Source organism: Cetorhinus maximus, chromosome 9 (genome assembly GCF_964194155.1).
Source record: "Cetorhinus maximus chromosome 9, sCetMax3.hap1.1, whole genome shotgun sequence".
In the NCBI taxonomy this organism is placed as follows: Eukaryota; Metazoa; Chordata; class Chondrichthyes; order Lamniformes; family Cetorhinidae; genus Cetorhinus; species Cetorhinus maximus.
Window position 1 is genome coordinate 20,459,861 of NC_135887.1, and position 25,537 is coordinate 20,485,397.

Consider the following 25,537-nt stretch of genomic DNA (forward strand, 5'->3'; position numbering starts at 1 on the left):
AACTGGGTTACCAAAAGAATCATGGGTGACAAAGTGGTGTGGGAGAAGGAAGAAAAGGGATTGGTTATTGACAATAATTTGAGGAAGGCCCCTAGTGCTGATTAACAGCACCTGAAAATGTAAACCAGTCTTTGGGGTCTGAGAGTCCTCACACAAGGGTACACATGACCCTGCAAGAACCTAAAAATAAAAACAAAAAGTTAAAAGCTACTGCGGATGCTGGAAATCCAAAACAAAAACAGAATTACCTGGAAAAACTCAGCAGGTCTGGCAGCATCGATGCTGCCAGACCTGCTGAGTTTTTCCAGGTAATCCTGCAAGAACCTGATGGTTAGATTGGTAGAGAGAACTAATTAGTGCTGATAAGATGCTGAGCTTTAGTTCATACAATTAGGAATCTAAAAGACTTAGCATTCCCCAGCTCACTTACATGGGTAAGTGAGCTGCGTCCCTATCTCCAAACTCTTCCAACCCTATAAACCCTTCAAGATCTCTGCACACTTCCAGTTCCGGCCTCTTGAGTAGCCCCAACGTGAATCGTTCCACCATTGGAGACTATGTCTTCCGCTAAGGCCTAAGATTTGGTCATCTATTCTGATATCTCCTTCTGTAGCTTGGTGTCAATCGAAGCACCTTGGGGAGCTTTCCTACAATAAAGGCGCTATATAAATGCAATTTGTGCTTGCTGTAGGAAAAGAATGCATACTTAAAATGGGACAATCAGAAGCACTACTTCATGGGAAAGATTTCCCAGTAATCCTGTGATGGTTTCAGTCAAAACTGACCAAAGAGGCTGAATTGAATTGCTCCCATGCCGCCCTCTGTTGGCTCTAAGGGACTTCTGCACCAAGCAGGCAGGTTGAGAGTGCGCACGCTGTCGGGGGACACGATGGCGCGGCGCAAAGCGCGTGTCCGTCGAACAGGGCGGAGGAGATGGAGCCAGCGGGTGGGGGCCGCGCCTCCGTGGCGAGGCCGCGCATGCGCGGGCGTCAGCAGCAGCGACAGTGATGGTGGGCGACTGGAACCCATGAGGAGCGAAGCCGGGGGAAGTGAGAGCGCGACGCACGGAGCGAGAGAGCAGGAGACATGGCCGGGGTGTTCGACATAGACCTGGACCCCGAGTACCAGCAGGAAGAAGCCGTCTCGGACGAGGAGCTGGAAGGGGTAAAAAAAAAATCGACGCGGCGGCGGAGTTGGAGAAAGAGAGGGAGAACCCGGGTTGCCGCCTGAGGTGAAGGCGAGGCCTGTCGGAATAGGCCCGAGGGAGCGAGAGGAGGGGAGGGGAATGAAGCTGAGCTGAGACGATTCCCTCTCTGCCCTTAGAGAAGTGGCTCGAGAGGGAGGCGGGGCGAGAGGGTTGAGGGGTGTGTGAGGAGGGGAATTTTGGGGGAGGGTGTGTGGAGGGGAAGCGGTTGTTGTGGCCTACCCGTTGCAGCAGGAGCGGCAGCCTGGTCTGGTCGGAGCCTCCCCGCCTCCTGGCAGGTGGTGGGGGGGTTCTGAACCCCCGCGACTCGCGGCGGCCGCCTCGCGCCGGCGCAGGCTAACCCAGCTCGGGCCGACTCGGCTCGTGCTGCGTGCGCTCGTGGCAGCTCCTGGAGCTCGAGGGAGGAGGCGACCCAGCCCAGAGACAGGTGCAGGCGGCTTCAACCATTAAAGAGGCCCTAGAGAGAGCACATAACAATCAGCACCACATTGCATCTTGTTAAATGCAAAGCAGTCAAATATATAACATCGGATAAAATCCTGCAGCAGAGGATGAAATTCATAGCGAGTGTGTGTCTTCACAGCCTACTTCTGGGTCAAACAGCTGTGCAGGTTTGTCCTGGATCACAGAAGAGCTTTAATTATTCATGAGGTTCTTGCCCTTTTCTGTGCAGTTCCTCTCTCTTCCCTCCCTAACATTTGGGGAAATCCTTGGTGCGTTTTGTTTTATGAACTCCTTCCCCTCTATCTTACTGTACTCGCAATGTGGCATTGCTGGCTGCACCTGTCGGAGGTCTGTGACTCCCCTGGGCTCAGGCCAGGAGAAAACTCTTCGAAAAAAAATCTGCCAACAGGGGTTGACATCAGCCATTGCTCCACTGTGAGTATTTAGACTCGAGTTTAAAATTACAGTGCAGTCTACCAACTGCAACTAACTAGCCAGCTTGTAGATTATTGCCTGTTATGCATTATAAGTGATACCCGAAACACTTTGGGTTTTGTGCTTATATTAAGATTTAAACGTATTGGAACTGTATGGACTGGTAATGGAAGTACTTTCTGTAGAGTGAAAAAGTTAATTCTGAGCAGTGCCTTGAAAGTGCACCTACCCCCTTGAGCTCAATTTATTAGGTCTGACAACAGAATAATTGAATCAGTTTTGTGTTAAATCTTCTGGCTCCATTGTAAGTTTTATCTAGTTGATAACATTTGTGAACCTGATGTCAACCTTCTTGTCATGTGGTATGGCATTTAGGCTGGAGGAAGATGAGCACTATGACGACTTCCAAAATGACTTTTAAAAACATAGAATGGTTACACCACATTCGGCCTGTCATGTCCATGTTGGCTTTGGTTGTCCGCGAGTTGTCTGTGATTTTTTTTATTTGTTCATGGGATGTGGGCTTCACTGGCTGGGCCAGCATTTATTGCCCACCCCTAGTTGCCCTTGAGAAGGTGATGGTGAACTGCCTTCTTGAACTGCTGCAGTCCACGTGCTGTAGGTACACCCACAGTACTGTTAGGAAGGTTCAGGAAGTTCCAGGATTTTGACCCAGCAACAGTGAAGGAATGACGATATATTTCCAAGTCAAGATGGTGCGTGACTTGGAGGGAAACTTCCAGCTGGTGATGTTCCCATCCACCTGCTGCTCTTGTCCTTCTAGATTGGTAGTGGTTATGGGTTTGGAAGGTGCTAAGGAGCCTTGGTGAATTCCTGCAGTGCATCTTGTAGAGATACACACTGCTACTGTGCGTCGGTGGAGGAGGAAGTGAATGTTTGTGGATATGGTGCCAATCAAGTGGGCTGCTTTGTCCTGGACGGTGTCAAGCTTCTTGAGTGTTGTGGGAGCTGCACTCATCCAGGCAAGTGGGGAGTATTCCATCACACTCCTGACTTGTGCCTTGTCGATGATGGACAGGCTTTGGGGAGTCAGGAGGTGAGTTACTCGTCGCATGATTCCTAGCCTCTGACCTCTTGTAGTCACAGTATTTATATGGTTAGCCCAGTTCAGTTTCTGGTCAATGGTAACCCCCAGGATGTTAATAGTGGGGGATTCAGTAATTGTAATGCAATTGAACGTCATGGGGTGATGGCTAGATTCTCTTGTTGGAGATGGTCATTCTTTGCCATTTACCTTAAATGATGTTCTAGCATTCTCTTCCCTTCCATAATGGGAACAGTTTCTCCAAATCTTCTGTCCAGACACCTCATGATTTTGAACATCTCTATCATTAATCTTCTCTCAACCTTCTCCAAGGAGAACAGCCCCAGCTTTGCCAATCTATCCACATGACTGAAGTGTCTCATCCCCAGAACCATTCTCTTGAATCTTCTTCCCTTCACTTTCTGATCAGATCATATACTCTGTCTATGGTGTGTGAATACAGCTGTAAAATGTGCATAAACTTTGCTATTTATGCTGTGACAGATGTGAAGAGTGACTGTGATCCCTTGTATGGTGAATTCTTAATCTGTTGTGCTGTTTCAAGGTACTGAGCAGGTGCCAATTCACAGAATTGATATGGTGCAGAAATGCTTTCAAAGGAGAAAAATGAACAATCCATTGCCCTTAACAAAAATAAAAATACCTGGAAAAATTCAGCAGGTCTGGCAGCATCTGCGGAGAGGAACACAGTTAACGTTTCGAGTCCGTATGACTCTTCAACAGAACTAAGTAAAAATAGAAGAGAGGTGAAATATAAGCTGGTTTAAGGGGGGGAGGTGGGACAAGTAGAGCTAGATAGAGGGAGTGATAGGTGGAGATAGCCAAAAGATGTCATAGACAAAAGAACAAAGAGGTGTTGAAGGTGGTGATATTATCTAAGGAATGTGCTAATTAAGGGTAGAAAGCAGGATGAGCAAGGTACAGATAGCCCTAGTGGGGGTGGGGTGAAGGAATCGAAAAAGGCTAAAAGGTAGAGATAAAAAATGGATGGAAATACATTTAAAAATGATGGAAATAGGTGGGAAAAGAAAAATCTATATAAATTATTGGGAAGGGGGGTGGGGGGGGAATCGGAAAGGGGGTGGGGATGGAAAAGAGGGTGGGGATGGAAAAGAGAGTTCATGATCTAAAATTGTTGAACTCAATATTCAGTCCAGAAGGCTGTAAAGTGCCTAGTCGGAAGATGAGGCGCTGTTCCTCCAGTTTGCGTTGAGTTTCACTGGAACAATGCAGCAGGCCAAGGACAGACATGTGGGCATGAGAGCAGGGTGGAGTGTTGAAATGGCAAGCGACAGGGAGGTCTGGGTAATGCTTGTGGACAGACTGAAGGTGTTCTGCAAAGCGGTCACCCAATCTGCGTTTGGTCTCTCCAATGTAGAGCAAACTGCATTGGGAGCAATGAATGCAGTAGGCTAAATTGAGGGAAGTGCAAGTGAAATGCTGCTTCACTTGAAAGGAGTGTTTGGGCCCTAGGACGGTGAGGAGACGGGAAGTAAAGGGGCAGGTGTTGCACCTTCTGCGGTTGCATGGGAAGGTGCAGTGGGAGGGGGTGATGGAGGAGTGGACCAGGGTGTCCCGGAGGGAACGATCCCTGCGGAATGCTGCCAGGGGGGTGAAGGGAAGATGTGTTTGGTGGTGGCATCATGCTGGAGTTGGCGGAAATGGTGGAGGATGATCCTTTGAATGCAGAGGCTGGTGGGGTGATAAGTGAGGACAAGGGGGACCCTATCATGTTTCTGGGAGGGAGAGGAAGGTGTGAGGGCGGATGCGCAGGAGATGGGCCGGACACGGTTGAGGGCCCTGTCAACCACCGTGGGTGGAAAACCTCGGTTAAGGAAGAAGGAAGACATGTCAGAGGAACTGTTTTTGAAAGTGGCATCATCAGAACAGATGCGATGGAGGTGAAGGAACTGAGAGAATGGGATGGAGTCCTTACAGGAAGTGGGATGTGAGGAGCTGTAGTCGAGGTAGCTGTGGGAGTCGGTAGGCTTGTAATGGATATTGGTGGACAGTCTATCACCAGAAATTGAGACAAAGAGGTCAAGGAAGGGAAGGGAAGTGTCAGGTGGATCAATGATGGAGGGGTGGAAATTGGAAGCAAAATTAATAAATTTTTCCAGGTCCAGACAAGAGCATGAAGCAGCACCAAAGTAATCATCGATGTACCGGAGGAAGAGTTGTGGGAGGGGGCCGGATTAGGACTGGAACAAGGAATGTTCCACATACCCCATAAAGAGACAGGCATAGCTCGGGCCCATTGCCCTTGACTGTTCTTGTACATCTTCTGGTGGTTCATTATAATGGAGTCTTGGCAGAGTTGCAGTCATTGGTTTTTGCCAAAAGACACTGAAGGCTTTCATGTTTGAAAACAACTCTGCCTGCAACGCTACTGCTCGCACGGAACGAGAAGCCATTGGTTTATTGACTTAATAAGGTAATTCAGTTTCACTTACAAAGTTCTAGGGATTTTACTTCTTGTTTGAGGATTGTTTTCTGCAAAGTTGTGTATTTTTTCTGTGCAAAGATAGAATTATGTAGCAAAGATTTCTCAAGCTAGATTTTGATTTGAAAGAGAAATTTGATCAAAGGCAGTCATCTGAAATTCAGATTCTTAAATGTTCTTGATCAAATGATATTTTGTGGATAGGTTGGTTTTTGACCATCTGAAGCAGCAAATGTTTATTTGTAATGGGAATGTACACTGAAATGTAATATGTCACTCTGTGGAACATTTATGAATATTATATGCAACTAAAGAGATGTTACAACACATGCTAGACATATCTGAAAGTTCTAATCTTTAAAGATGACATGTTGACTGAAGCTATAGGCTGTTTTTGTTACACTATTTTCTTGCATCCTCTTCTGAAGCTACAGATTTGTGTTTTAGTGCAGTTTTCTGGACACAGCCTTTATTCTTATCATTATTTGTGTGAGAGTGACCCTCTTTTCCGCTCAGCGACATTTTTGCAATAAACTACTACAACTCCCATTTAATTACAGCAAAAGGACCAGTGAAGGTTAATGGGGTTTTTTTGGCACCCGGGGAAGTTATATATGTACTCCAGGTTTGGCTGTTAGCTTTAAAGTCGCTATTTGGACTTCTGAAGAAATGGCATCCTTCATATGCCTCTATGACAAGTCCAGATTGCTGTCAGGAAGAAATGCACTGTATGGCGTACTTTAAACTGCTTGTTGATATAATTGATACTGAAGGTGACCTCCCTACCCCACCCCCCCAGCTGCCCCACCAGCGTGAATTCTTAGAACCAAATTGGGACATATTAATCCTTTGTGTCATCCGCTCTCACGCTTAATGTCCCAAGGCGTTTCACAGAGGTGTAATCAGATGTTAAAGCAAAGGAGAAGACTTGTTTTTTATTTATCTATTCGTGGGGTCTGAGCATCACTGATAAGGGCAGCATTTATTGCCCATCCTTAATTATCCTTCAGAAGCTGATGATGAGCTTGAACAGCTGCATTCTGTGTGGTGCTGGGCAGGAATTCCAGGATTTTGGAACAGCGATGAAGAAAGTGCAATACATTTCCAAGCCAGGATGGTACAGTTGGCATTTGGAGGTAGTGGTTTTCCCATGTACCTGCTGCCCTTGTTCTTCTAGGCAATAGAGGTCACTGACTTAGGAGATACTGTCAAAGATGTCTAGGCGCGATGATGCAGTACATCTTGTAGATGGTATTCTCATAGCCATGTTCTGTTGATGGAAGAGTGAATGTCTAAAGTGGTGGATGGAGAGGATTGATCATAGCTTTATCAAAGAAGAGTTTTTAAGGAGACCTTTGGGAGTTGGAAGGCTTGAGAGGGAATTTAAGTGTGGAGCCTAGATGATTGAAGACAATTGATGTGATTGTATACAAGCAGGAAGCAAAGTTTTGGCTGAGAAGTTTGCAGAGAGTAGAGGATTAAAATTCAGCCACGAGAGCATTAGAATCTGGCCTCAACAGAGGAATGCATAAAAATTTCAACAGCAATTGGGTGGAGGCAGGCAATGTTAGGGAGGTCAATTGACGGGACCAACAGTGACTTGGCCTTGATGTTTAATTGGAGGAAATTTGTTGCTTAAGCAAGCCTTGATATTTGGACAAGCAGAGGACAAAACCACCATTAGAAAGGTGGCAGAAAAGTAAAGCTAGGTGTTGCTAATGTACAAGTGAAAGCTGAACACATGCTTGCAGCTTATGTCTACAAGGGCAAGCCTGTAGATGAGCATATCAGGGGACAGATTTTTCTGGAGTGGAGAGCTCTCTGTAGGTGACTGTTTGGGGTTGGGAAAGGGAGCGATTGCTGAAGATGTTCTGGTTGCAATTGGATGAGTAAGAATGTAGCAAAGCAAAGACAGCACTTCTGAACTGGATAATGGAGGAGAGATATGGAAGAAGGATTGCGTTATTGCCTGTTAACCACTAGAGAGAGAGAGAAGCAAGTGAGTGTAAAGTTAGAGAGGATGTGGTTTGTGACTTTGGTAAGGGCTATTGTAATGCTGTGACATGGGCAAAAACCTGATTGGAGAGATTCAAACAGTTTCAGATTTGGGTGGACTATCCATTCAAGAACTTTGGAAAGGGAGCGGATGTTAGAAAAGGGGAATAGAAGGAAATAGTGCCATTTTGATTATTGGCTGCCATGTTATAATTGTTTTACTGGATGGAGTATGCTTGTGACTATAGGTATGTGGTGAGGCTTTACAGATGAGTATAATGTGTGATATGAATGTGAGCCAAAACGATAGCTTGAATAATATAACACATTGAGAGTTTTGGATTTATTGAAGCACAGTTATAAAGTTTTTCCCCCCAGTTTTCATGTTGCTTGCTTCACATTGGGAAGGGTGCCTCATACAGGGGTAGTGCCAGTGCCTCTGGAAGAACATCCCAGCACCAAAAATACTCAGGAAAGGAGACAAAAAAGAGAGAGAAATTTGAGGAAGGAAGCTGTAAACCATTTTTTTTAAAAAGTGCTCTTAACTTTGGAGAATATGTTTTCAGCTTTGTCCTCCATAGAACATTTCTGTTCAAATGAAGAAGCCTTGTACATACTTGAGAGAAAATGTGTTGTCTTATATTAATTGAGCAGTTTGTTCAGAGCAGCTTGATGTCACAATCAATTTGAATCCCTGGTATGACATGGTAGTACTTGGAAGTGATTTCACACCTGTGATCCTTCACAGAATAAGTTAATTGGCTAGAATTGTGATGTGGCAAAGCACAAGAGAAGCCCATGACAATCATCCTGATGTGCAAGAGAATGGCTTCTCTAGGGATGAGGAACTTCAGGTATGAAGATAAACTGGAGAAGTTAGGACTTTTTTGCTTGGAGAAAAGAGGGCTGAGGGGGGGATCTGATCGAGATATTCAAAATTGTGAGGGGATTGGGCAAGAGTAGATAGGGAGAAACTGTTCTTATTTGTGAAAGGATCGAGAACAAGAGGGCACAGATTTAAAGTAATTGGCAATAGAAGCAAAAACGATATTTGAGAACTTTTTTAGCGGGTGGTTAGGATCTGGAATGCTGTGTCTGAGTGTGGTGGAGGCAGGTTTAATCGAGGCATTCAAAAGGGAATTAGGCTGTTATTTGAAAAGGAACAATGTGCAGGGTTACAGGGAAAAGGCAGGAGAATTGCACAAGGTGAATTGCTCATTTGGAGAGCCAATGCAGACACATGGAGTTGAATGGCTTCCTCCTGTGCTGTAATGATTGAGTAATTTGTTCACATGGGTGGCTATTCAGATTATTGGTAATGTTGAATGTAGGACTCCTGTCTGCTTTCTTCGTTAGGAGTGGTACATTCCACAGGAAGCTACCTGAAAATTAATTTTTCTTATGAAGGAGTTATACCCCAAGCTAAAACAAACGCATTTATTATATCAAACTATTGAGCCACTCCTATTTTTAGACTGCCTGCATACACATTATTGGGAGTTTTTCTTTAAACTTTAGGGAAATAAACTGATGCACAAGGTCATGGTGCATGGCAGCTTCACAAAACAGTGGCTCCATAATGTAATTTTCTTGTTAGTGATATGCAGCCTGCTGCAAAACACAGTAAATTGCCATTGCTTTGTGGAGGCGTGAAGAATCTCATCTTTGAAATGGTGGGGAAGAAAACTGCTAGAAGTGTAGCCACTCAATGACCTTAGTTGGAAACACTTCTGATTTGGGATTTAAATACAGCATTGTAGGGTGGGTTAGATAAGTGTTTGAAGTTTTGAAAATATTTGTGGTTAACCCTCATACATTCATATTGGATCATTTTTTAACGCTTTTATAAGGGAGAGTATTATCCTCGCCAGGACTTTCTCTTCAAATACTTGGCAGGATGCTTTATCAAGCAGACCTTCTATTGAAGCTGATTTCTAAAGCAGCAAGTGTCTTGTGTTACAACTATTTGTCAATGACAACCTCTGGGCAGTTTGAAATAAAAGCAGAAAGTGCTGGAAATACATAGCAGGTTTAGCTGTATCTGTGGAGAGAGAAAGAGTTAACCTTTCAAACTGCTCCACAAGTGCTGCCAGACCTGCTGAGTACTGTATTTTCACATTTTCTGTTTCTATTTCTGATTCCCAGATCTGCAGTATTTTTGCTTTTGTTTGAGCAATTAGAACGTGGTAATAGATTGGGCTCAACAAGCATGTCCCTTAATGGATTTTCACCCCACCCACCTACCTGCCTACCTTATAACTATCTCTCCGTCGCTTCTCTCTTGAAGGGCATTCATTGCCTTTTAAGCCCATTGATACGTCCACATGCCTCAACTTCCCTTTTGCAAGTTTGAACTTATAACTTTGCAAACCATTGATGTGCATATTGCACTACATCTTAAACCAGGTGGATGAAGTTTCACCTTATTGGCTGAAGAACTGAAGTGAATCACACAGGGAAGATTTGAGTTTTGAATGTAAATAAAGATTGTGATAAACCAAGAAATATGATACTGTGTGCACATTGTCAACTTCGTTGTTCAAAACAAAAAGACTACTTCCCTATTTTTCGTAAGTGAACTGCAAAATGTAGAGGGGTGAATAATCTTTTGAATGGTTCAAGCATCTGTGTGATTGACTGCACCCTCTCCCATCTCCAAGCATCACCCAGTCTAAGCAAAAGCATGGCTCGCCCAGTAAGTGAAGTTAAATTTCTGAGTTGTTGGAAAACAGTTATTTGTAAGTTGTAAATTCTTTTTACCCCAAAGGTGGCATACATCATTGGATGCAGTTTGCAGCCTGCATACATAGGGCATGATGTAAGAAGCAAAATTATTGTGGTTTTGATCAAACCTGTTATAAACCTCTTCAGCATCGAAGTATGGGGAATGTTGCATTATGCATCTTTTCAGAGCTGCAGACCATTCATCATATACTATGCAATAATCTACAACCATAGTTAGTTTAAAAGCTTAAGAGTTAATGTAGCTAACCTGTGAAAATACTGCATCAGTGACTTAGTTTCAACTTATAATTTCTAATATGATAATGTCAACTTTACATTTTTCCCTTCAAATATCGGCTGTCAATTTTCTCTCCTCTGATTTCTCCCCTTTTGCCAAAGTTGTTGGAACTGCACCCACGCAGGGAATCATTAGTGCCATTTTGATATCTCTCCTAAATAGAAGTACATATGTGGTGGTGGTGTTCATAGAATATTCAGCTACTGGGGCACCACTCTCAAGTCCAGTCCCTTTTTAACACCAGTTGCCGGAAAGCAAGTGATAGAGTTACTACTGTTGATTTATTTTTTCCTACCTGGGGCGCAAAAGCTAATTGTAGCCATTGAACTGCGCCCTTGGCTCACATTATGGATTAGTGGATCAATACAGGAGCAAGATCTCAAAGCAACTTTTCCTTCCTTTACCTTGAGGTGGTGAGACCATTTGTAGCACTCAGACAGCCATCCTAGCTAAGAATGGTTGTAGACTAAACCTGCATGGTTCAGCCATTTGCTGGATACATTAATTGATTGGAGACAACAGTAATTATTTGCTATTAGGGAGGCCCATCTTTAAGCTACTTTCTTTTGCCGCTGAATCATTGAGATGTCCTGTTGAGCAAGTAACAGCAAGATAAACTAAATCCTGGGTGTTGGATTTTTCTAAGTTGCATTGTGTAGCTTTTCATGGTTACGAGAAACAGATGACCTGTCCCCAGGCTTTTTCCAAATATAGAGTTTACTGCTAGAAGACCAGGAAAGACATTTTGTGGGTTGGAGGTGGGGGGTAACTTGTTTTACAATCCTCCCCAACTATCTTGCCCATGTTTAAGTGGCAGATCTTTATTCTCGATCCTGTAGGTGGTGATTGTTTCCATAGAACTATAATCCCTTGCTTATGACATTAGAGCACTAATGTGATATGTCACTGTCGTTTTGTATAATTATTCTCCCTATCTAAGGTGCTAATTATCATTGGAAAACCATTTTCATTGGTGCTAGCATCTCTCCATCCAAGTGGCAATTCAGCATGTGAGATTGAATGTTGACAAGCATTACAGTCAAGTCTAATTTTATCATTATGTAAGCCAACCTGTGCATTTTTCTGGTGCTGGAAAGCAAAAGATGAGTAACCATAGTTTTCTTTTTCACCAAGGGTGCCCAGGCCAATTATAGCCCTCCAACTGCAGTACTGGCTCAATTCACAGCTTGTATTTCTGTAGCTCTCCTCTTGCATGAAAAGATGTTGTAATGCTGTTTGTGTGGTGTTGGAAACAATAAATGTGATACATTAGTGAGATCCGAAAAAAGTATGGGTGGGAGTGGGGCCCAGGAGTCTGGTTGAAGGTAAAAATTTTTAATGGGGCTTTTGAAAGCTGAGTGTTAAGACTGGGGGCATTTGGGGATGGAATTTCATACGGTAGGGTCACAGAGATTGAAGGAACAGCTACCAGTGATGGAGTGGAGGGAGCAGGAGACAAAAAGTAAAGGAGGTGCTGGAGGAGCAGAGGAAACTTGCAGGGATGCACGGCTGGAAAAGATTGCAAAAGCAAGCAGCTCGGCTCAAGGTCGATCATTACTGCAAAATTCCATGCTTCTGGACCTAACCTGAGGTGGTATCCAGAGAAGTTGAAGAAGTTAAAGCTAAGAGTAGATGGCGGAAGCAGGATTATGATTCTGGTTTGCCAGCATTAAGTTGGAGGGAATAGTGTTTCATTCTGGTCAAAATGTCAGGCAGAAGGACACTACCCATAACCTTGCGGCTGAAGGATATAGAGAGTTGAAAGAGGAGTGTTTTACATGGATTGCTTTGTGGGCTGACCTAGCTGAGAAACAGTACGTAGGTTATGATAAATTGTGGTATTAATCAAAACTTTTCTTAACCTCTGTGTTTATTCACTAATTAAAAATGGAAACTCAAAGCTAGCTGATACTGTGATGAGAGGGGAGCCATCAGCTGAAGGGGAAGTGAAAATTAGATATGCTAGCAATATTAAAGTATTGTCACGTTGTCGCTAAGGGTATGTTGATTTGGGTTCTTTTAATTGAATAAATTTAACATTGTAAGAATAAAATGAGCTTGTTTTTATTACTTTGATCTTGTTAGACTACTAATATAGGAGGAGGTTGGAAACTTAGGACAGGGTCCCTGGTCTGCCTAAATACTTTTTTAAATTGTAAAGAATTATTGTTGGTTTCTTAGTAAAGGTTGACTTGGTGAAATTAAATACTGCTCCCCAAAAGTGTAGAGCCTAAGATAGTGTGCCATGATGAAGATAATCTCCCATCAGGTAGAATTTGCCTCCATGTAAGTAAGCAAGGAGTAGAGACACAGAAAATTACTAGTCTGAGCTGATTTTGGTTCAGGTTCAATGTCTATATTTTCAGGGTAAAAGGGACAGAATTTAGGAACACAATTCTTGAAACACTGGTAAAATTCCTAGAAATACGTGTAATAATGGAATGTAACTTGTTTAATCAGTGACCCTTGTCATTGTGTTTCCTAGTTGCAAATATGAGATAAGCCTAATGGCTGAAAGCATGTTAAAATTATATTTAGAAGGAAAATATATCTTCCTTAAAACCAGCATTGGTATATGTCACTTAGATTCTGTTTCATTCTGTTAATGCTCTGTCAGATGTTTATTTGGACATTTTGACCTATTAAGTCCCTTTTTGTAATTAGCCTGGTTGCATCTGTATAGCTCCTTTAACGTAGTCAAACTTCCTTCCCATAGTATTTCACAAGTAGGTATCACAAGTAAGGATTTTGGGGTATTTGCAATTGGATAGAGATTAAAGTGGAAGGGTTTAGGGAGAGAATTCCAGTGTGGAGGAGCAAGACGGCTGAACACTCTGCCAAGATGATAGAGTGGAAAGAAAGTGAATTAGTGGATCAAAATTAGAAGGGTGGAGACTGTTAATTGAGACAGACTTTGGAGAACGAGTGCAGCAAGAGCAGGGTAGCGGGTAGGAATCCTGTAGTGAGTAACTCAATTATTCACTCCCCAAAGCCTGTCCACCAACTACAAGGTGCAAGTCAGGAGTGTGATGGAATACTCTCCACTTGCCTGGATGAATGCAGCTCCAAAAACACTCCAGAAGCTTGACACCATCCAGAGAAAAGCCTACTTGATTGGCACTCCTTTCACAAACATTCACTCCCTCCACCACTGACAAACAGTGACAGCAGTGTGTACCATCTACAAGATGCACTGCAGAAACTCATCAAAGCTCCTTAGGCAGCACCTTCCAAACCCATGACCACTACCACCTAGAAGGACGCATGGCAACACCATCACCTGGAAGTTCCTCTCCTAGCCACTCACTGTCCTGACTTGGAAATATATCGCTGTTCCTGCACTGTTGCTGGGTCAAAATCCTGGAACTCCCTCCCTAATAGCGCTGTGGGTGTGCCTACATCACATGGACTGCAGCAATTCAAGAAGGCAGCTCACCACCACCTTCTCAAGGGCAATTAGGAGTGGGCAATAAATGCTGGCTGAGCCAGTGCTGCCCACATCCCTTAACTGAATAAACAAAAGTTGTTGCCAGGGTTTGCAGATGGAGGATGAGAATTTTGACAAAACGCACTAAGGGGTCAATGCACACCAGTAAGGATATGGTTAATAAATGAGTAAGATTAATGTGGGGTAGAAGGAAAGTAAGAGGGATCGGTGTTGGGTCCCTTGCTGTTTGTGGTATATATAAACGATTTAGACTTGAATGTAGGAGGGTTGATCAGTAAGTCCGTGGATGACACGAAAATTGGTAGGGTCGTAAATAGTGAGGAGGATAGCCTTAGATTACAGGAAGAAATAGATGGGCGGATCAGTGGCACATGGAATTTAATCCGGATAAGCGTGAGGTGATGCACTTGGGCAGGACAAACGAGGCACAGAAATACACCACGAATGGTAGGACCCTGGGAAGTACCGAGGATGAGAGGGACCTTGGTGTACATGTCCACCGGTCCCTTAAGGTAGCGGGACAGGTAGATAAGGTGGTTAAGCAGGCACATGGGATACTTGCCTTTATTAGCCGAGGCATAGAATATAAGAGCAGGGAGGTTATGCTGGAACTGTATAAAACGCTGGTTAGGCCACAGCTAGAGTATTGCATGCAGTTCTGGAATCTGCATTATAGGAAGGATGTGATTGCACTAGAGAGAGTGCAGAGGAGATTTACCAGGATGTTGCCTGGGCTGGAGAGTTTTAGTTATGAGGAGAGATTGGATAGACTGGGGTTATTTTCCCTGGAGCAGAGGAGATTGAGGGGGGACATGATTGAGGTGTATAAAATTGAGGGGCATAGATAGGTTAGACAGGAAGGAACTTTTTCCCTTGGTGGAGGGATCAATAACCAGGGGGTATAGATTTAAGGTAAGGGGCAGGAGGTTTAGAGGGGATGTGAGGAAGAATTTTTTCACCCAGAGGGTGGTGGGAATCTGGAACTCATTGACTGAAAGGGTGATAGAGGCAGAAACTCTCATAACGTTCAAGAAGTATTTGGATGTGCACTTGCGATGACATGGCATACAAGGCTATGGGCCTAGTGCTAGAAAATGGGATTAGAATAGTTAGGTACTTGTTTGACCGGCGCAGACACGATGGGTCGAAGGGCCTTTTTTGTGCTGTAGACCTCTATGACTCTGAGTGGAGTTGTGGATGAGGGAGTTTCTCTAAGGTGAGCTTGGAATGGCATTAGAAAGGTTGGGTGGAGCTGATGGGTGTTTTGTAATAGCAAGGGTGAGATGGAGTTGAGTAATATTTTGGAAATGGATGTAAAGTTATGATGGACCAGTTGGAAGTTTGAAGTTCAGTTAGGGTTAAATGGGACACTGAAGCTGTGTTGAATCTGAGCAGATGGTCAGAAAAGGTTACAGAATTGGAAGTAGAAGCTGCAGTGTGGAGACTCTAGCATGAGCTGAATAGGGTGACATCAAACTTACCAACATCGAGCTGCAAGAAGTTCTGACTCATCATGACCATGACAGTTGCACAGCGCAGTGCCAGTTGCAGAATCAAAGTTGATCGTGAATTAAAGGTGCATGTAGTGAAGATACTGAGCAGCAACATACTTGTGAAGAAAAGAAGGGAATGGAACATTGTGACTACCTGTTGAGAGGCTATTACAGCAGAGGTGCAGGTTGTGCTGCAACAGGTAGGAATTGAATCACGCAAGGGCCATGCCACAGGGGTGTGTCATTGAAGAGGGGCTGTGGAGTAGTGGTGTGATTGAGTGCATTGAACACTGTGAAGAGGGACAAAGTGCTTTACCTCTCGAAGTCAATGTGCAAAGGTGGTGAGTATTTTTAAAAAATGACATGCTTAAATTTCTGTGGTGCCTTTCACAACCACAAGGTGTACCAAAGTGCTTTTCAGCCGATGAAGTGCTCTTGGAGTGTAGTCACTGTTGTAATATAGGAAATGCGGCAGCGAATTTGCATACAGGAAGCTTCAGATTATCCATTTTAGCAATGTTGATTAGAGGATAGATATTGCCCAAGGCATGGTGTACAACCCTGCCCCCAGCTCTTCCTCAAAATGGTGCCATGGAATCTCTTATGCCCACCTAATAGGGCAGGCAGGGCTTTGGTTTGGCATCTCATTGGACTGCACTGGAATGTCAGCCTGGATTTTTGTGCTCAAGTCCTGGAGCGGGTCTTGAACCTACAACATTCTGAATCAGAAGCAAGAGTTCTACCAACTGAGCCACAGCTGATACCTGACAAAGGACAGCATTGTGACCCACCTGTTCTTACCTGGCATTCAGGGATCAATGGGTAAAGAGCAAGGACTCCGGCTGGTGTTTCACTATCAACCTGGGTTCACACAAAATGGCAACAAAGTGAGAGGTCCCAGTGGGCATCTAACGGGAATGGAACAATATCATCAAGGCAATTAGAGAGAGAGACATCAGTGGAGAACTTTAAATGCTTGGTCTGTCTGCCCTATCTTTGCTTGGCACTCACAGGAAGAAACACTTGTTTGTGTCATTTCCTGCAACCGAGGCCACTGGCTTTTGGAAAATCTTAATGTAACAATGGTAAAATTCCCAGAAATCCATGCAAAATGGAATTTTAATTAATCAGTCATCATAACTCTTGACCTGAGAACAATAACAGTACAAACAGGCGACAACCTTGAAACCAACATTCAGCATTCTTATATAGTGAGGTGCCACAAAAATTCTGGCAGCATTATGGTATATTTGACATCCATAGCTATGTTGTACATCTATGTTTATACAATTGACTGCTATTATTGAAAGAGAAGTTTTTCATACTGTGTGCTTTTGGAGTATTTTAAACAAGACAGAAATACGCAGGGAATATAGCGGACATAAATCATGTAGAACAGTGCATGGAGTGGCAATAGAAACTATAAATTTCCATTAATACATCAACTTAAATGAAAAATCTCCACCAAAACTGGGATAAGCTTTCAATCCGAACAGGAAGTCTCAATTGGGAAACCTCTTATGAAGTCAGATGCAATGACCTGGGTTAAGCCAAAATAAAGGGTCAGAAAAATCTTAACTCGTACAGGACCAATTGATGGACAGAGGCCAGGATGAGTATATGCCATCAAACGAAGAATGATCCTAATTAATACGCAATGAGAAGGAATCAATCTTGTGATGAGGAAAAATGGCAATTGCAGGAAGAGCAAAAAAAGAAAATGCTGCAGCATTTTACACGTGGTGTAAGGGTGGAACCTCGTGTCCGTTTATCTGTTTGGATCCATGTATTTGTAGGCAGTCATAGATTTAACTTGTTCGAGGATGTAAATATTGTTCATAAAATCTGAAATTTATGGGCTGTGGGATGATTTGAAATCTGTTAGCTGCAAAATAATTAATAGGCTTGTTACTTCGTAATTAATGGCACGATGAGAAAAGAATTCTTACGAGACCCTGCTTTAGTGCTCTCACTGTTAAATATTTGCAGCTATTTCTGTAGAACTGCATTTGGTTGGGGCTGTAACTGAGGTACTAATCATTTCCATAAATGTACGATTTGTTATTTACACTGAATTTTTTATTATAGCATTAACTGCTTAACCATATATAATGTGTTTCTCAACTATATGAAAACCACATTTGCAGTATTAGGCTTGGAAATGGAATAAGCTGTCCTGAAATCCCTTAAGCTGATGCAGGAAGAATAGCTACTTCATTGAAGTACAGGACCATTGGTCCCCATTGAGTTGTATTCCAGCATGAACAGACACCTTCAGAAGAGGGTGAGAGAATGTTTAGGGGGGTTATAGAGATGTATTGTGGCCAGCCACTCACCCTACACGCTCTGTAAACATCCAAAATTCTACATTTCTTGTCCTTGCTGACCCATTTGGTTTGCATTCCCCTAACACGCTTGTGTTTAAATATCTCCATGACATCAGTTGTATCTACGTCCAGCTCTATAGATCCTAATCCCCACATGTTCACACTCTTCTCTATTGGTGGACTTTTGCTCATCAGCCCCCACCCTGTCGTTGCTGGCTGAGCTTTCATTTGCCTAGACAGCATATTCTGGAATTGTCTGCTTAAATCCCCTTTCACCTCTCTACCACATCTTTCTTCTTTCTGAACCTCTTTAGAACAATCACTTGACCAAGCCTATGATCTACCTAATGTCCTCCTTTGGCTATTTCCTTACACCTGCAGATGATTTTTTTTCCATGTTAAAGGCATTACATCAATGAAAGTTGTTTGCTGTAGATATGGCAAAGGGCTGTGCCATTCAATTCTAGTAGGAACAATGTGTGGAATTTGCTCACATATGCATTTGTCCACCAGCTTTTATTTGAATTTGTGTTGTTTAAATTCCCTGGACCCTTCACCTTTGAAGATTTTTTGTATTGATCTCATCAGTCCGTAGTCTTCCCAAAGGATTGGGCAATTAGCTTCGCTAAATAGATAAAGAAGGAAAATATCTGGCATATAAGAATATTACTAGTAATTTATCATAGCAGTTGTTTCCTATTTCCTACATAAGGTATTAGCCAAGTTTAACTCATAAAATGTTACTGTTGGTGGCTTGGCGGTTAAATTCTAGTGTAACGCTATTCTGCCTTCTGAAGAGCAAAGCACATCGTGTGAAAACACACAGAATAAAACCAGTAACTAAAATGCACTGAATACCTTCATTTCCTGGGCTTACTGAGAATTAACTTCAGATAAGGTTAATCTATAAGAGTAGTCTGAAACATGGAAACCAAAATATTTAGGGTAAAAGAGTAGACAACCCCTGAAAATATAACCGGCACATTAGCGATGAATGACTAAATTCAGAAATCTCAACGGGAGGCAAAGCTTTTCCTCATGTCGCCTTTGGTGCTTTTGCTGTTAACTTTAAATTAGTGTCCTCTAGTTGTTGACCCTTCTGCTAATGGGAACAGTTCCTCCTTATGTACCCTGACCAGACACCTCATGATTTTGAATACCTGTATCAAATCTCCTCTCAACCATCAGTTTTCGAAGGAGAACTGTCCCTTGTGTCTGGAACCATTCTCATGAATCATTGCTGCACACTCTCTAATACCTTCACATCCTTCCTAAAGTGTGGTGTCCAGAATTGGACACAGCACTCCAATTGAGGTTGAGCCAGTGTTTTCCAAAAGTTCCCCATAACTTCCTTGCTTTTGTACTCTATGCCCCTCTTTAGAAAACCCTTGTACGCCTTATTAACAACTTTCTCAACTTGCCCTGCCACCTTCAATTTGTGTACATGTACCCCCAGGTCCATCTGTAGGAAAAAAAATTGAGTAAAACTGAACAATGTAGAATTAGAAAGGTAGGACACCCAAAAAAAATTAAGGAAGGGAGAATGCAATAACCATGCAACTGATGAAAGATTAATTTTGTACAAATTTCTTGGGATCTTTAAAAATGCATTCTGTGTTTAATGCTGTTTCTAATGTTAGACATTAGCAGAAACTATACAAGTAATACAGATGAGTACCTATGTTGTACTACTATATTATACTAACTAATCTATATTGTTTTCCAGGTGCAATACAGTGACTGCATGGAGCATGGCGTTCCCTTCGAACTGTGAGTTAGGATTTTGCTTTTTTTTTAAATCTTCCATGAAAACATAAAAATGAGGGAAATTTAATTTATTATGCAATGCAGCTTTGCGCACTGGCCTCCCCAATGGCTAATAAACCAAACACTTGGGAGAGTCTTATAAATGTTTTCCCTCCATTTTATCTCCTCCCATCCAAACACCCAGCATCATTAGTAGACTATAGTGTGGCAACAGTTGGCCTTTGGACCAAGTGAATAGAGAGAAGCAAGCATTCTTACTACTAGTTTTGTTTGCCGCTGATGAAAAGTGCATTATGTTGACATTGTATACAGGGCAGGTTGGGCTCAGCTGGATTGAACTGCCAACGCTCACAGAGCTCGCATAAGAATGGCTACTTGGTTGCGGTACCCCTGAAAAATCGCCTGAAAGAGAGGGAAAATTGTAAAGGATGGCTAAGTTTAAGAAGAAAAAAACAAATTACTTTTATGTTGGAAGTACTCTTTTCTTCTATTTATTTGCCTCCTCTCGCAAGACTTTAAGGCTGCTTTACTTTTGTGAATTATTTGTTATTAAGAACATTAACATTTTAGTTTCTGTAGCAGAGCGATCTGAAGGATATTTTCTCCTGATTTACAGGGATATGGAGCACTGTGAAAAATTTGAAATCTCTGAAAATAATGTGAATCGAGGCCCAGAAAAGATCCGACCAGAATGCTTTGAGCTTCTGCGTGTACTGGGCAAAGGTGGTTATGGGAAGGTAAGGGTTGCGTCGATTTTAAAAAAAATTTTAACTCAGATTTGTGCCTTACTAGTTGAACTAAGCTGGCATTTCTCCCTGCTATTGATGCTGGACAGTGCTCCCTGATCCTTACTGTCTTTCAGCTTAATCCATCATCTTTCCTCTGTCTCGTTTTGTTGAACTCATTCCGCCTTTTTCCCTCATTCTCTCCCTTTCCCTTACCACATTTTAGATTAAAGAACTGCTATGGTCACTGCATCTGAGAAGTTTTTGCTCTAGAAAGTGATATGGGAGATTAGACCAGAGTTGCCAAATATTTAAGTTCAGAGCTGGGAGTATTATTTTCACAGAATGATCATGTGAATACTGCATAATTGGAGGCGGAAAGAATTTCTTCATCCTTGCTGTCCATATATGGATAGAAATCACATTGGTTCATTAACAGTATTCGCATCTGACAGATGCAGTTTGGTTTTCTAGAGGTGAGTGCTTTTCATTAGTGATGCTCCCTTGTTTATCTGTGGCTTTATCTTGGGAGCAGGGAAGAGGGTTGTTGTTAGGGCAATAAGTAATTGGATCCATGACACATGCATACAGCTTTGTTGTGCAGTTGTGTTTCACGCTTGAATTCCCATGGGCCCATCAAAATTGGAAATAAGTGTTCCTTAGAGCTCTTGACTTAGGGAGGCTATCAGTTTGTGTCGCTAGTCATTTCTCTGCTACAGACCTACATACAACCTGAGGTTGATTAATTTTATCCAATGACAAACAGAGAGGAGACTTCTTTTGTAACAGTCTGGACCATTGCAGATATGAAAGGACAGTGTGGCAACTGCAGATGCTGTTCCTTCACCCTTTTAAATTAGACAGGTGATTTTCTAATGCTGCAGACTGAGATGTAATCAGCTAGCACTCCAAAATTGAGATACTGTAGATTTCAGTGAAAGCTGTAGAAAGCTCAAATATGCAGAATTTCTACTGACCTTGATCATTAATCTGTATCATGGCATGGTGTCGCACTTTTGACTAAAATACAAAGAGAAATTGTGAACTTCAGCATGGTTTTATTTTAATTGGAAGATTTTATAAACCAGTTATTTTAAGTATTTTTGTGTGATAATGGTTGTACCGTAATTTGGTGAAGGAAAAAGCATAAGAGCTTCCCCAGTGGCTTATTGAGCAAAAGCACAGTCTGGTAGTGGACTGAGGAAGCTCCCAATTTTGAACCAAAGCATATACTAGAGCTAACTAGTTTCAGCCCAGGTGGCACCAGGGGCTGGGGGTTTGGGCACTATGGCTGACTTTAGTTTCTGGGCTGGTGCTGGAAAGGGGCATGGGGTGGAATCAGCAGGGTCCTCTCTCCTGATCACTTCTGTATAATTTGCAAATGCAGAGATGGTGGGTGAGGGTGTGCTTTGAGTTGAACAGCCTGCCAGCTCTCACCTAAGCTTATGTATGAAGGATGTCTATTTGATTCAGACAGTGGGGGATGTATAGGGATGAGAAGTGCACTGTATCAAATAAAAATTCTTTTGGGTTTGCATTTGTGTTTTATTGCTGCCAAGGCACATTCTGAACAAATTTAGTCACCCAATTAACTATCAGTGTCACTGTTTCACTTAAAAGAGCACCTGCAGGGTCTTGTGATGTCCATCCTAAAACCTAACCTTACTGCTTTAATGGACGAGTCTATACCCAAGGCCGAGAAAGTTTCAACAGTTCAGTTAACCTTTATTCACCTTTCCTGATATACTGTGGATGTTTTTATGTTTCGTTAGTAGATGCATTTTGAAACCTAATAGGAGACGCACATTGAAATGTACTGTAAACAGACTTCCAGACAACCTGGAGCAAGCTCATGTAAAGTAATGATGAATATATAATAGAAATTCTCTCATTTTTGTATTGAATGTTCCAATTTTAAGAGCAGCTGTACAGTAATGCTGCCAAATTGTACACTGTATCTTAGCTCTCTTATTAGAGGTGTTGAGCGCAGAACAGGTGCTCCACAGGAGATGTATGGTATGTTAAGAAGCCTGTAAACCCAGGCTGCCCTCGGACTACAACTAGTGGCCATTAAAGACCAGCGGGGCTCTGGGATTGAGTAACCTCATCTTGTATGTTACATGAAGAAAGAAGTAATTTGAAAAAATAAGTATGATAGCTGTGAACTATATCTCAATTCACATGCATCAAATAACTAGACTATGTTAATTTAGTGCAATGTATGGGTCCTGTACTCACAAAAGTAAATGCACCTCTGTTCTTGAGTGCTGTGAAGATTAAAACCCAGATTTAATTTGGGGTATGCAACAGGTATTAAAGGAACAGTATTAACATTTTGTGAAGTAATGACTTTTTCTAAAACAGTCAAACATAATATGTTAAAATGATTTTAACAAGGTGTTTATACTAAAATGTATCTGCCAAGAATATATATTAGAAATCTTTAATTTTAATACGAGGCCAGGCAGTTAATTGTGTACCTACTGTCCTGTGTCTGAACAATCGGGGAAACAATGGGTTGTACTTTAGAAGAGGAAGAGGGTGTTTCATTGAGCGTATTGAACTTTTTCTCATTGAGGAACATAGTGGCTGAGTTCATGCCCATAATCACCTGCTGTGCATTCATATGTTTCCCAGCAAGTCGCCGGATGGTGATCAGGAGCCAGAGTACTGGCTATTTTCCCTCAGCCCTGGGCCACTGTAATCATTGCAGCAGCCCAGCTGAAATTGACTTACTCAGCACTAACCAGGAATCAGGAACATATGTTCTGCATGGAGCCATTATTCTGTGTATTCAAACTTGTTAAGAGCTGTGTTACCCTTGCATCAGTTGCAGATCTGGTCAGAGAGGACCTTGGGGCCAAGCACAGATAATTTTGCGGTGCCAGTTGATAAGCAGGAAACATCTGAGCATGCAACTTCAGCACCAGGTGAGTGTGCAAAATCACTTTGCCAGTGCAGAGGTTTTCTGGCTTGATAGCCTCTCGTCAGTCTGCTGTCAATCATCAACAAAGTGATGGAAGGTGTCATCGGCAGTGCCATCAAATGGCATTTACCAATAACCTGCTTGCCGGTGCTCATTTTGTTTTCTGCCTGGACCACTCGGCTCCAGGTCTCATTAAAGCTTTGATCTAAACGTGGACAGAGGAGTTGAATTCAAGAGGTGAGGGGAGAGTGTCATCAAGGAACATTTGATTGAGTGTGACACTAAAAAGTCCTAATAAAATTAAATCAATAGGAATTGAGAGGAAAACTCTGATTGGAATCATACCCAGCATAAAGGAAGATGATTGTGTCACAAGAGGCCAATCATCTCAGGCATAGGACATCTCTGCAGGTGTTCCTCAGGATGGTGTTTTGGGCCCGCCCAACTTCAGCTGCTTCATTAAAGACCTTTCCTCCACCATAATGTCTAAACTGGGAATGTTCACTGATTGCACAGTGTTCACTTCCATTCACAATTCCTCAGATAATGAATCGGTCCATGCTTGCATGTATTAAAACCTGGACAACATTCAGGTTTGGGTTGACAAGTGGAAAGTAAGGTTCATGGTACCCAAGTGCCTGACAATATCCATCTGCAGCAAGTGAGTCTGACCACCTCCACTTTACATCCAATGGCATGATTACCCACAATCAATATAGAATCATAAAAAGATAACAGCACAGGTCATTTCCCCTGTCATGTCTGTGCCAGCTCTAAGAGCCACTCAGCAAGTCCCACTCCCTTCCCTTTTCCCTGTAGCCCTGCAAATTTATTTTCCTTCAGTTAACTATCCAATTCCCTTTTGAAAGCCACAGTTGAATATGCCTCCATCACACACTCAGGCAGTGCATTCCAGATCCTCACCACTTGCAGTATAACAAAGTTTTTCCTCATGTCCCCACTGGCTCTTTTGCAGTCACCTTAAATTGGTGTCGTCTGGTTCTTGACCCATCTGCCACTGAGCTGTTCGCCCTTATCATGTGGATTACCATTAACCAGAAACTTAACTAGATCAGCCACTTAAATACTGTGGCTACAAGAGCAGGTCAGAGGTAGGGTATGCTGCAGTGACTGACTCGCCTTCTGACCCACTCCCCAAACACCACCTACAGGGCACAGGTCAGAAGTATGATGGAATACTCTCAACTTGCCTGGTTGAGTGCAGCTCTCGAGGCCGGACACCATCCAGGATAAAGGAACCTACTTAATCAATACCCCATCCATCAGCTTAAACAATTAATTCTCTCCATCACTGACACAACATGGCTGCACTGTATATTATCTACAAGATTCACTGCAGCAACTGACAAAGTTTCTTGGATATCATCTTCAGAACCTGTGACTTTTATCACCTAGAAAGACGAGGGCAGCAGGCGTATGGGAAAATCGCTACCTCCAGGTTCCCTTCTAAGTCTTATCATATCCTGGCTTGGAAGTATATTCCTTCATCATCGTTGGGTCAAAATCTTGGAATTCTTTACTTAACAGCACAGCATGAGTGCCTTCACCACATGGGATTGCGGTGATTCAAGCAGGCACTAACACCTTCTTGGAGAATTAGTGATGGGCAGTAAATGCTGACCTTGCCTGTGACACCTGCATCCCATGAATGATTGAATAAATAAAATCAAAAAATATCTGTTGGGTCCCACAGAGCTGTGCACCAACATCAGTTGGGCTGCAGTCTGGTGAGTTTGGAGATCTAAAGTAATTTCAACTTAAATGTTTCCAGCTGGATTTTTTTTATACTTCATTGAGATAAAAATACTTGAAAATAAAAGTCCTTTTCTCTCCCATGTATTTGCTGTGTCTCATGTCTGCTGAAATAAGGAGCTCTACATAATGGGAATTGATTTGATACTTTGGCATTCTGTTGTGGATTAGATGTGCTTTTCAAAAGTAAAGTATGAAACATTTTTCTTGTTTACAGGTTTTCCAAGTAAGAAAAGTATCAGGAGCTTATACTGGAAAGATATTTGCCATGAAAGTACTAAAGAAGGTAGTGTGTGTAATCTTTAAACTCTATCCAACTCTCAGTATCCTAAACCCCAGAATCAGTGCTAATTTTCTCTGATACAATATTTTTCACACACTTGTGACTAATCCAAGCTTGTATCTTATAAATCCAGTTTCCTGCATTGAAGCAATGCTTTTTAAAAGGGATGTTCAAAATATAATTTTA

The 25,537-nt window shown here is 42.5% G+C and overlaps 1 protein-coding gene across 1 annotated transcript in view; it reads left to right on the top strand.

Annotated features, from left to right (window-relative positions):
* Positions 1–973: 973 nt before the first annotated feature.
* Positions 974–25,537, top strand: part of LOC144684440 (ribosomal protein S6 kinase beta-1-like) — a 75,840-nt gene continuing 51,276 nt past the window's right edge. Inside the window, exons 1-4 of the mRNA XM_078548223.1 lie at positions 974–1,164; positions 19,604–19,647; positions 20,261–20,381; positions 25,286–25,354. Coding sequence (XP_078404349.1) covers positions 1,087–1,164; positions 19,604–19,647; positions 20,261–20,381; positions 25,286–25,354 — 312 coding nt within the window. The 5' untranslated portion in view covers positions 974–1,086. The remainder of the gene's footprint in view (positions 1,165–19,603; positions 19,648–20,260; positions 20,382–25,285; positions 25,355–25,537) is intronic.